This window comes from Panthera tigris, chromosome D2 (genome assembly GCF_018350195.1).
Source record: "Panthera tigris isolate Pti1 chromosome D2, P.tigris_Pti1_mat1.1, whole genome shotgun sequence".
Taxonomy (NCBI): Eukaryota; Metazoa; Chordata; class Mammalia; order Carnivora; family Felidae; genus Panthera; species Panthera tigris.
In genome coordinates, this window is record NC_056670.1 from 78,533,079 (window position 1) to 78,545,948 (window position 12,870).

Below are 12,870 nucleotides of genomic sequence, written 5' to 3' on the forward strand. Positions count from 1 at the left end.
GTTTCCCCATCTCTAAACCCAGGGGGATCGGGCTAGGCTGGGGATGGAAACGCATCCAGAGACGTTGCCCCGTCTTATCCCACTGAGCCAGGACTCTGTCTCAGAATCCTTAACACACCGCTTCAGGCAACTACCACCGATAAATCGGAGCTGGCTTGCGAGAGGAAACCCGCCTGCCGTCCCTGGACGCATTTGTCCAGAAACATCCCTCAGCTCTAAAGACCGGTCATTCTCCTCTGTACCCCACGTGCTTCACCCCTCATTCCCTTTGTCTAAGTTCCCCTGGACTCCTGCTGCGGTGGCTGGGAAGCTGGGGCTGTGTTTACGTAGCAGGTGTAGACGGGCAGGAGAAAGAGCGCCCGCGGCCCCAGGAGAGGTTCTCCCGGTGCTCAGAGCGCGGCTGCAGAATCAGGCTGTGGGAGACCAGCCTCCGCAGCTTTCTGGCCGGTCCCGCTGAGGGGGGCTTTGAGGGTGGCGGCTCCCCCCACCCATCAAGGCCTTGGGTTTACTCCGCAGGAATGGACGAGGGAGCAGGGAGCTTGCCAAGTCCAAGGCCACGCAGCAGGGGTGGCGCGGCCCAGAGCCCACAGAGCCCACGCCCGCAAGCCCCAGAGTGCTGTTAGTGGGCCAGGGCTGACGGCAGGCCTGCAGATGGCAGAGAATGTCACAGACACGCAAGCCGTGTACCGCAGCCCGAAGGGTACGCTGCTAGTCACTGGCAGGAAGACTGACTCATCTCAGCCCCAAGTGCAGGGACCTGACAAACCCAGTCTGCTGAGCTGACGCGCTTGCCGCGGTTAGTCCTTCCGCACTGCCGCGCTGGCTTCTCGTCTCAAAGGCTTTATTCCTATCACCACCCACCCCATCTAAGGCTGCCAATTTTTCCGACCAGTGGCTCGGCGGAGAGCTACACGGGCTAGCGTGGCGATTAAAAGTGAAACTTAAATTACCGGAAAGTATTTAGCGCTAGAAATTCTGGCCCTAAGTGGCACGAACCACATTTCAAGTGCCCACTGGTCACATGCGTCTAAGTGACTGCTGTGTGAGATGGCACGGAATAGAACATTCCCATCATCCCAGAAAGTTCTATCGCACAGCCCTGGCTTAGAGCCAGGGCCAGCTAGCTGCGCCCCGGCTTGAGGGTTTAAACCTAACTGCCATGCGTTTTGATAAATCAAGTTTTGTTTGAGAGAGAGAGAGAGAGCGAGAGAGCATGTGCAAGTGACAGAGGGGGACAGAGGGAGAGAGAGCCCACGAGAGAGAGACTCTGAAGCAGGCTCCACGTTCAGAGTGGAGTCTGATGCGGGGCTCAGTCCCACCACCCTGGGATCATGACCTGAGCCGAAACCAAGAGTCGGGCGCTCAACCGACTGAGCCTCCCCAGGCTTTACAAAGTTTTACTGAAACACACCCATGCCTGTCCCTTTGTGTTTTATGCACGTCTGCTTCTGTGCCACCATAGCAAGCTTAAGTACGTGTGACAGAGACTGGCCGCCGAGCCTGAAATGTTTACTATCTGATCCTTTAGAAGGCAAGTTTGCAATCTCTGGTGTAGACTGTCAGAAAGTCGCATCCAGATCGTTTCCGGAAAGAGGCTCACCGACATCCCCGGCAGTCACTAGGAGGTCCCAGGTGTCAGGGCGCTTTTACCTAGGCGCACGGCTCTCCTGGGGAGGGGGCAGGAACACATGGCTGTCCGCACCCTCTACCAAATTTGGTAGGCCCACGGGATACCCCTCCCCGGGCAGGCTCTTCTCTGGGGGTGCCTGACCTCTGGGAGAGGCAGTGGGGCGAGCCCCTGGGGTGGGCGCGGGTCTGCTCAGGAAAACCACACGCCGGAAAGATGTCACCATTTGCTTGCTTTATTTTTCTTTCTTCCCAGGTCAGTGAGGCAGCAATATCAAGAAAAAGTAGACAGGCTGTGTTCTTGGATGGTCATCCGACAACCCCTCCCAAACCAATAATCCACAGATAATCCTAGGAGCTTTTCATCACTCGTGGCCTAATTTGAAGGTCTGGCATCCCACACATCAAAAATAACTCCCTTGGCGATGTTAAGCCAACTTACGTGCGCCCATTTCCGTGAAAGGGGGCACATCTGAGGCAGTGAGAGGGCTGCCGGTGATCTGCCTCCTGGCCCTTCTCAAGTCCCCGCAGATCAAAGAGGGGACTGGGCTAGATGCCAGGCTCCCTCCCGCTCCGCCCCCAGGGCTGCTGGACCAGCAAGGGGCCCGGGGGTTCTCTGTGGACCCTGCAGATGAGCCCCACTGGCAGCTGCCGACCAATCACTGGTGGACTAGCTCAGCCTTTCTCTCCTTTTAGAAACACTGTCCTTTGTTGAAAGGGAGACCGAATGGATTCTAGAGGCTCACCGCTGCTCACTTGGTAATGTCTCCATTGTCCACAGAGGGCAGAATCAATCTGCAGCAGCTTGGAATGCCCCGGGGCCAGAGAGGGTGGATTCCCTCAGAGGGCCCAGAAGCGTCTCAAATGGTAACTTCTGGGACAGCAGGGCCCCAGGACGCTGCGATTGGAGCCCAGCGAAATGCAAATGCGTGAGGGGCTCTTGCTGGCATGCCAGCAGGGGAAGCCTTGGCTTCCCTTCCTGTGCGGCCAGGAGACCCTGAGCGGGCAAGGCCCCCTCTCTGTCTCCGATTCCCAGGCTGAGCTGCTGAAATCTCACTCCTACCAGCCTTTCTGTGCTGATCTGTCCAAGTTATTTGGAAAAATGGAACAAAGAAAAAAAAATATCCTAAGCTTTCAGCCCTCCCCTCGGGGCCAGGCTTGCAATGCACGCATTCTCCCAGGCCTTCGTGAATTACAGAGAAAAACAGCAGGGAGTCCTCTATGGAGCTACGGCTGGGGGTGGTTTAATTTGCAAGGGTCCGGGACAGGCCTCAAGTGTTGGCACGTCCCCCGCGCTGCCGTCTCTTCCGCCCGCGCAGCTTCAGCCGCCTGGCTGGCAGGCTGACGGGCTGCTTCCCAAACTTTTCCATGATCTCCCTGATCCGGGCCAGGTTGGTTTTGCTGAGAGTGAAGTCACACCGTGTGGCCCCCATGTCGTAGCCGACCATGCAGTTCTTGGTGGACGAGGTGAACCCTTCCGCCTTGGCCGTGACCACGTACTCCCCGGGGTTCAGGAGGCGCCAGTAGTCCCCATCGCTGGCTGTGAAAAGAAAGCAGGGAATTCAGAGGTTCTCTTCTAACACAGCTATACCAGCAGTCCTGTTACTCCGGGACCAGCCTCCCAGCCGGAGAGAGACTCAGAGGCAGGCGGTGTGGAATCTGAGCCCCCGCCGATGCAAATTCTTAATGCATTTTGGGAGCTGAGATGTTTTCCTCTTTGGAAGCCACCTTAATGGTTTTACCAGGCAGGGGTTCGAGGTGAAGGCTCCCCGTGGTGTTAATACTCGTGAGTGGAGATGGAGAAATGATCACTCACACTCCTTCCTCTGTGACAATATACACCATTCATTACCAAGCTGAGCTTCCAAATGGCGTGCCCTCGCCACAAAATGCCATCTTGAAAAGCCATCAGTGCCTGGCTTCCTGGCCTCCCTTAGCACGGCTATAAATACAGAATAGGAATTCTTTCAAGGGGTGGGAGTCTTCACTTTCGAAAAGAGAAATAAAGGACCACAGGGGGCCAGGGCCAAGTGATCTGGGGGGAGGCGTGGTATCTGCACCCCATTCCATGGCCCTCATTCTTGGCCCGGGGGCCAAGAGAAGCCTGAAGCTTCAGGGGCAGTGACATTCACCAATGCTGCAAGCCTGAGCTCCTGTCTCCCCAGGGACACTGCTGGTCAGTCACCCCATAAGCACGTAACGGGACCCGTGTCCTAGCTCTAGGCTAGATCTCTGTTGCATAGATGGGTTCCAGACCAAGGTTCTCCTCCCCAGGAGCCTGCAGCCTGCCGAGGACATGCAGACCCCCGACGTTAAAGAGACTTCAGGGCATGGGTAACCAGTGACCCCGCAGAGGACGTGGTACCCGGAAGGTCAAGGCAGGCACTGATCCACTGAGTCTCCAAGCAAGCCTTTAACACACGTTGTATGATTACTCCCTTTTCTACCTGAGTAATCTGGTGCCCAGGGAGGCATAAAGTCCTGCACAAGGTCGCACAGCTAGTAATCAGCAGGTTAGGCTCTCTCTCCTATGGCAATCTGAGTGTCCCAGCTGCTCTAAAGCTTTGGGGCCAGGAGAGGACGAGGAAAGGGGCTAAGGAGGCCCTGGGCAAGGCTCACGTGTCTACACAAGCCCTGAAGTCTTCCAAGGGACAGGAGAAAACTCTGTGTGCGTGTGTGAATATGTATCTCCCACAAACACATGACACTTTGAAGCATCAGGTGTAGATGATAATCTTTATTCATCTGAGACACACGGATGCAATTAAGTGAGCTCACGAGAACACCAAATGCCGTAAAAAAACAAACTATGCAGGCAGTTCGGCCTGCTAACTGGTAAACAGGACTCAGGGTGAGAGGTCGGGGTGCACACAACGCACGTGGCTGGCTCCCCGGCTTTCTCAGCGCTGCGCCCACCCTATGTCTTCCTTGGGTGACAATGCAGGCTTTTCAACCAAATAAAAGGCCATCTCATGCTTTCCAGGAGGCAAGAGCCCGTCAGGGGTTCCCCGAGCGTCACAATGCCATCCACCCTTTGAGACCTCCCTCTGGGGTCCCGCGGCCCCCGGGCAAACCTGAACGTGCCACCCCCTTCACGCATCTCACCTGTCCTACCAGACCGCGCGTCCTCGAGTGTGAGGCTAGGCCCTGTGCTAAGCTGTCGGCTCCTTGAGAGCCTGTGTCTCACTCCTCAACACTTCTAGTGTGTTTCGTACGGTGTGCCCTCCGTGAATGCCTGGGGGATTGAATGTGGTAAAGAGAAACACACACATGGAACCCAATGTCTTATTAACACGTGAACTTGAACTTACTAAGTCCTAACTCCTGTGGATGCTTTTTCCCCTGCGAACACCAGACGGATGTGTTAAGGCCAAGAGCCGGCCGCCCGGAAAGGCTGTCTGAGCGGCTAGAGGCCTCTGGAGGCGAGACCTCTCAGAGTGCACCATCTCGAGAGTACTTTGGGTCATTTTGAAACACCCCAGGGAAGGGGGCAGGGTCCTCACCAAGGGAGGTGCTCACTGAGCAGAGAAGGGGCAAAAAAACAACAACCCATAATTAATAAATGCTGATGGGCACCGCTAAGTGTATAAGGAGGTTTGTAAGAAGGGATTCTTCTTCCTCCAAAGCAGAAGGCTCCCTCCTCCACATGGTGGGGGCCTCCTTCTTCTCATGTCATGCTGCCCTGTCCTTGAACCTGTCTTTTGAGCACGGTCACATGGGCAGCCCACATTGCTGCATCCCAGGCACTCAGAACACCTCCCACTGGTTCCCGGAATGGGCCACACACGTTACACCTCAGGGCTTTTGCATATGCTGTTCCCCCAACTCCTGTGCTCTTTTACCCTTGAGATGTCTTTAAATGTCTAAAGTTTGTTTCTTAATAATAAAGCCAACTTTTTGTAATTCAAAAGCAATGAGTTCTGTTCCATGCCTCTAGGGGATGAGTCTTCCAAGAAAATCCCCACCGGGTCCTCGCAGGCCACTCCCCTTTGCCCCTACCCCCTCCAGCCACAAACAAACCCCACGAGTTTGGTCTTTAACTCTTGATTCTAAACCTCTGTAATTACTGTTTCTTCCAAACGAAATACTGTTCCCTGTTCTTCCAAAGACCAGCTTGTGCTCATCCCTTCAGGGAGGGAACCTTCTTTGGCTTTCCCACCAGTTTCTATATATCCTCCAAATTCTTTCTGGGCTATCATCATAGTCTGCAATTACCTTTTAAATTTTCCTTGGCAACTACTTATATGTCTCCCCCCACTAGAATGTACACTGTTTGAGGTGAGGGGCATATCTGTCTCGTTTACCACAGTATCTCTAGGCCAGCATACGGGAGGTGCTCAACAGGATATGTTAAAAACGAAACCATGGCAGGGGTGCCTGGGTGGCTCAGTGGGTTAAGCGTCCAACTGCGGCTCAGGCCATGATCTCACGAGTCGTGGGCTCGAGCCCCACATCAGGCTCTGGGCTGACAGCTCAGGGCCTGGAGTCTGCTTCAGATTCTGTGTCTCCTTCTCTCTCTCCGCTCCGCCCCCCGCTCGCGCTCCGACTCTCCCTCTCTCTCAAAAATAAACATTAAAAATTCCCCCCCCCCAAAAAAAATGAAACCATCGGGAATCTGTTTCGATCCACGGAATCAGAATGAGGTGGGCCAGCTCTATAATCTGTAAGTTTCCATTTCAGAAACATGGAAGAGGCCTGAATCTCTCATCCGCCTGGCAATGCACCCTCTCCCCCGGAAGTTCTTGCGTCGGCTTTCCCCACGCTTACCCCCAGGGCTCTTGTTATGTGCTTCCAGCCCCGACCCCTGGTAAAGTCTAGAACCATCTACCTTGTGAAACTCAGGGATCAGCGTGTTAGGTCACTACCCCTATCACTGGGTGAGCAGGTCTGTGCTCAAGGGTGAATGTTCTGCAGAATTATAGGAGGGGGGGGGCGCTTCCACAGCTGGCATCGCTCAGCACGGTGGACAGAAGGAACAACCCAGGCGCTAACAAATGTCCACTCGTTAGCAGGTCAGGTCAGTGCCCACCAGACAGAGGACGCTCATGGGGCTTTCTGAGCCAGGTGTTTGGCCAACATACTTATTACGTGCGTCTAGAAAGCATTCGTACTCGCTTCTCTCTCCGTGAAATTCAATTCCCCTGTTTAGTTTCTGCAAAATCCCTCCGGAAACAAAACTTGTCAGGTCACAGAAGCTCAGAGAGAAATCAAGGCAAATGCAGGGCTTAAGTCGAGCACCGAAAGAGGCTGAAACCAATATAGTAAAGAGCCATGTGTGAAGTATGGAGTTTATCTATCATGAGAATACACTGGGAAATTATTTTCGGGGGGAAATAAAGGAAGACGGGCAGGCGGCTCCCATCGGCTCATCGAAACCATCTCTGTGATTACAGGGGCTTGAGGTTCAGAGCTCAGTAGGCATAGCACTCTCTTCGGGCTTGTGGGGTCCCTGGGACTCTTTCTCTCCAATTCCATTTAAAACCCTCATGTTTTCTCACATTGTGTACAAAGCACGAATTGTCCCAAGAATGTTCTAGGCTCTTTTATGAATCATTCTTTCACAGGAGCTTGTTGGCAACGTTTAAAATACAGTCCCTTCTGTTCCTAACGATCTCCAGCACCTTGCGTAACACCCGGCCCATCGCAAGTCTGGAATCTGCGTGCTGAATGCATGAATGAGTAAGTGAATGAACGAAGGAAACAGCGGCTGCCCGGGAGGGGCCTCAATGTACCAAATGCCACGCTGCACAATGTGAAACCTCACGGGCAGGGGCTGTAAGGTCCTCAAGCATGAGCAGGAGGGAGTTTCAGAAAACAGGAAGGCGAGTCATGGCATCACACCGCGTGGCATTTCAGCTCCATTTCACCCACTGAAACAATAATCGGCTTGGGGAGCCCGGGTGGCTCCGTCGGTTAAGCCTCCGACTTCGGCTCAGGTCGTGATCTCGTGGTTTACGGGTTCGAGCCCCGCGTCGGGCTCTGGGCTGATGGCTCGGAGCCCGGAGCCTGCTTCCGATTCTGTGTCTCCCTCTCTCTCTTCCCCTCCCCCCTCACGCTCTGTCTCTCTCCCTCCTTCAAAAATAAACATCAAAAAAAAACTTGAAACGATAACTGGCTTTCTGTAGCAGGCACGTCGGCAGATGGCCCGTCACTGAGCAGCACGTGTGTGCAGCCTGAATCCCAGCCTACTCCGTCCGAAGGCCCCAGAGGCTTCGGTTCCTCACGGGTCAAATGGGAGCGTGTGTTGGAAGGACCGGGTCTGTTAATGCATGTGAAGGGTTTGTGGAGAAAAGGCTCCTGTCCGCTCAGGAGGGGCAGCACAGGGGCAGGGGCACTGCATTCAGTCTCAAGCCCCTGGCTCAAATCCCAGCTCTGCCGTTCTCTGTGCACTCCCGGAAACACCATGCCGTGTCCATTCATTCGTTCAAACTCATCCCTTCATCCATTCATCCAACAAATATTCATTAAGCACCTACTGAGTGCAGCCTGCACTTCACCGAGGCACAAAAGAGTCAAGGACGCCTGGTCTGGAGCAAGCGGGGGAGAAGCAGGAACAAAACAGGTGCCAGAGGTACGGGCTTGGCCTGCAGGGTGTCAGAGGCCAGCGGTGGAGACGCTACGGGAGGAGAAAGCCGGAGGCTCAGAGGAAGCAGCAGGAGGTAGGGGCAGGCGTACGGGGTTAGAAAACGTGGCCACCGTGGTGGGCCTCGTTGACACGGTGACATCTGAGCAGCGACCCGAAGGGGACGAGGAAGGAACCGAGGGGTTCTCGAGGGAAAGAGGTTCGGGCAGTAGGAGGGGCTGGAGCGAGGACCCCAAGGTGTGGCCTGAGTCCTCGAGGAAGGAGCCGGCGGGGACTACCGAGGACAGCAAGCACAGGGCAGTGACTGTCTGACCGAAACGGAGACTCAACGATTTTCACTTTTAAATGGGGACGGTCCTGGGCAAACCAAGACAGCCGGTCACCCCAGGAGAGGTTTGGGAGGTAACCAGCAGCCTAATCCTGTATGGCCACGCGCGTGCCCTGAGGACTTTGGGGTGCCCCTGTGGGGCTCGATAAAAGGGTGATATGACCCAGTTAGCTGATGACAAGCTTGCCCTGGCTGCGGGGCTACGAGGGCAGACACAGGAGAAGCCTGCCCGGGGTACCACGGTGAGCCTGGCAGGTGCCACGGGCTGGCAGCTAAGGAGGAGGTGAGCGGGCATAGATTCTGTATCCATGTGCTGACAAAGCGGGGGTTGTAGGGCAGAACCAAGGCGGAGCATCCGTTCCGTATGGGCACCTTGTGTATCATCCCAACTCTCATCGGCTTTACAGGTGATAGCACGCGGGGGACACGGGAGGAAAGTGAACTTGACCCGGTTTCCCTGGGATTGTCCCCCATTTTAAATCTGAAGTCACACATCCTGGGAACCACCCCCAGTCCCAGGCAAACCCAGACCGCTGGCCGACCCAGCACAGCGTAAGCCCCTGAGCCAAGGGGTACAGGTCAGGCCACACCAAACACCTGCTGAGCTGGCCTCATATCCTGTCTCTCCCAGTTGTTCAAGCGTGTCCGAGGGCTGAACAGGTCTTTCTCATGGCGATCACGATTTCCCTTCTCCTACTGCTGACTCTGTTCTCTGTGCCCAGGTAGGACCTGTAGTAGGTTGAATGATGGCCCCCAGAAGGGTCCACATCCTACTACCTAGACCCTAATCCAGGCCCTGCGAATGTGACCTTGTTTGGGAAAAGGATCTTTGCAGGTATAACTAAGGATCTCAAGATGAGACCATCCTGGATGGCCTAGGTAGGCCCTAAATCCAATGACAGGTGTCCTTATCCGAGAGAGAGGAGACACAGGGGGGGGCCACGGAAGATGGAGGCAGAGACTGGAGTGATGGGGCCAAGGAAGCTCGGGGGCACGTACAGCCACCAGAAGCTGCAAGAGCCAAGGAAGGATCCTCCCCAGGGGCTCCAGAGGGAGGACGGCCCCGCTGACACCTTCGGCCGCCATAGCAGTGAGGGAATAAATTTCTAATTCTTTAAGTTTGTGGTCAGTTGTCTCCCCCACCCCGGCGGGAAACAAACACAGGGCCTGGTCCCAATGCCTCGCTCACTACAGCTGACACCAGAGCAAAGCGCATCCGCCTACACTATGACGCACGCAGCGCTCCCCAGAGTGTCCCCGGCGGACGAAGACCTCTGTGTGCAGACGCACCGTCTCCACCAGAGCCCCTGCACACAAGCGGATTTAGGCTTCTCGCCAATTCTGTTCCCTGCGCACCTGCCACGACATCATGCTGCCCACACTACCCGTCAAAGTCAAGGTCAGTGTTTCCTCATATCCCACCGAACACACTGAGCGCCACCCCGGGTGACGACGGCCCTGGGCACAAGGGAGAGGCTTCGTGGGTTTCACAGCAGCACGAAAGCCCTGAGTGAGCAGGGACATGCCTGGGGCTGGGAGTCAGACGCCTGAACCCAGGCCCCACCCGCCAGTGGGTCCTTTAACCCCCCCGAGCATCTGGTTTTCACACGGATGAGGGAGACCCCAGAAAGCACAGGCTGAGAGCCTTGCCTCCCAGGGTCTCCACGGTTAAGTTTGAGGCAGGAGACAATCGTTCAGCTCTCCGTACGAAGTTTCTGGCATGCAACACGTGGTGTTGACCCAAGAAAAATGCTTCAAGGAAACAGATATTTCCTACCGAGAGACAGTTCATCTACACTCGCGGTTACCTGTTCGGATGTCGTGGTTAACACCTTCCACGGAGATGATGGCATTGGGAATTCCTTTTCCGTGGGCGTCCCTCACCATGCCTTTGATGCCACGATGGACCTGCTCAGAAACACGACAGGAAATGGTGAGCTCACGACTCGCTCAACCCAACACGCACAGTGAAGACGGCTGTAAGCCGAATGCCAGCCCAGTGCCCCCAGGAAGCCTCTCAAAGCCGTATCTAGCTCGAAAGCTCCCTGGCTGTGCCTGCATTTGGTGTGCAAATTTCTGTATTCCTTTTGGGTCCATGTACTGGGAAGTCTTCCCCTGAAGTTCAATTATTCCAGAGGCTTAAAAAATTTTAGGAGCTTAGATGGCTCATAAAAACCACACCCGGTAAAAATGGAATTTAATTTTTTATAGGCACATTTATTTGGACTTCCCTAATCGATAATGACTTAATACATAGACCCAATGACGTAAGAGTCAGAGAGGAAAGAAGAGAGTCAAAGGCATTCCTATAATGACATTGACATTCCTACATGACATTCCTATAATGTCGTATGTCCACAGGGCCCTTCTGCGGATTAGCTGTGTCACATGACATGTGTCACTCTGAAACTTGTACCTCAGTTTCCCCATCCGTAGAATGATGTGACAACCCAAGCCGGCATACCATCGTTTCCAATGACACTCTTTATACGTATTACTGTGCCTGTGCATTTTATCCACAGCAGGCACCTTGGCTACACAGGATTACTCCAGAATAATCAGAACCTTCTCTCCTTTCACGGATGAAATGAGAAAGAGCCTTCCCTCACAAATTCCAGGGTGCAGACAGAGAGCGTTCACAGCTTTGCTAGACAGAACAGGCTCACACCCCCTGTGCCAGGCACTGGGGGCGGCACAGAGTCTCTGGGGACCCTGGTGGGGCAGACTGGGACGCTAGCCCTGCCCGAAAGTTTCTTCCCCCTCACCTACAACAACCCACAGGAAGGGCGGCCTCCGTGTGCAGTCCTGCAAGCCTCAGGACCGTCCTTCCAAATGGATGGGGATCACGGTGCAGTCACATAACTGAGGCCCAGTGTTCGTTTTTGTTTATTCCTCTGGTTTCCGGTTAGTCTGTTCCTTAGTGGGGCGTGGATGTTAGTGGATTAGTTGTAGCACCAAACGAGAACTGGTTTACTCAGAGCTGCAAGAGGGGCGTGTCCCTGAGAGCAGGAGGAAGGGACGGTGTGTGAGGTTCCCAGCGTGCACAGCGGGGCTTCCTCACCAGCCGCAAGCAGAACCCTGGCAGGTGCCTGTGACACCTGCTCCCAGGGAGCACCCCGTCACCTGCAGCACGTGCGAGGGGCACAACTGCGTCCCCCCAAATTCCTGGTGAAGTCCTTACTCGCAGGAACTTAGAATGTGACTGTATTTGGAGACAGCGTCTTTGAAGATGTGATGACACTAAGGTGAGGTCACTGGGGTGGCTCTGACCTTCCCTTATAAGAAGAGGAAACGTGGACACACAGAGACCCCAGGAGTGTGTGTGCACAGAGGAAAGACCACGTGAGGACCCTGGGAGAAGACGGCCACCTGCCAGCCAAGGAGAGTCCTCGGAATGAAACCAACCTGCTGACACCCTGATCTCGGACTTGCCTACTCTAGAACTGTAATTTCTGTTGCGTAAGCTCCCTGTGCGTCTATGCTTTTATGCGGCCCCAGCAGACGAACACGAGGGGTCCGGGCACGCTGGCTCGGACACGTGTCACCCCTCCCTACAGGGCAGCATCCGGTCGCACTCGCTATGACCCAGTGCGGGCAATCAATGTGGCCTTCACAGCTCACCTCGTGGGGCTGAATCAAGTGCAGACGGACGATGGTTCCCACCAGCGCTGTTTGTGGCCGGCCCAGCATGACAGCCGTCGTCCGAAGCGTGAACCCGGTCTCGGGCTTTCAGCCCCCTAACCGACCCCCGTCCTGAGCCGGCCCCCAGCACAGCGCGTCTCAGGCCATCCGTACCTGCTCCATGAACACGATTAAGGACTCCCGATTGTTCTCCCACTCCTCGGGCAGCTCGCTCTCGTGCGGATACTTGTCACAGCCCACGTAGATGGACAGCTCGAAGCAGTTTGTGTGAAGGTAGCTGAAGTCATTGAGACCTGCCGAGCCAACCGACACCACGGTCACTGAACGGTGCTCAGAGTGGCAGGAGGGAGACGGCAAGAACGTTCAAGAATGGGGCTCAGAAGACTTCATTTGAACAGGGACGTATCAAGCACCTACTACAGACCACAGATGACAGCAAGCACGAGGGGAGGGGATGGAGGTAGAGGGGAGGACACGGCCGGGATGGTTTATGGGGAAGACAGGCATATACAGGAACAACTCTGACAAGAGGAGGACTCAGATTCTGTTTATTAAACTCAGAAATAGCTTAAGATATGATTTTTATGTTTTTTAAGTGTTTTTATTTTGAGACAGAGAGAGAGAGTGCTCACACATGGGCACGCATACACACATGCTGATGGGGAGAGAGGGAGAGAGAGGAGGGAGAGGG

At 54.8% G+C, this 12,870-nt stretch overlaps 1 protein-coding gene across 1 annotated transcript in view; it reads right to left on the reverse strand.

Annotated features, from left to right (window-relative positions):
* Nucleotides 1–1,850: 1,850 nt before the first annotated feature.
* CPXM2 (carboxypeptidase X, M14 family member 2) overlaps nt 1,851–12,870 on the reverse strand; it is a 140,213-nt gene continuing 129,193 nt past the window's right edge. The window contains exons 12-14 of the mRNA XM_042960604.1: nt 12,333–12,472; nt 10,346–10,445; nt 1,851–3,166 (exon numbers count right to left, since the gene is read on the reverse strand). Coding sequence (XP_042816538.1) covers nt 2,898–3,166; nt 10,346–10,445; nt 12,333–12,472 — 509 coding nt within the window. The 3' untranslated portion in view covers nt 1,851–2,897. The remainder of the gene's footprint in view (nt 3,167–10,345; nt 10,446–12,332; nt 12,473–12,870) is intronic.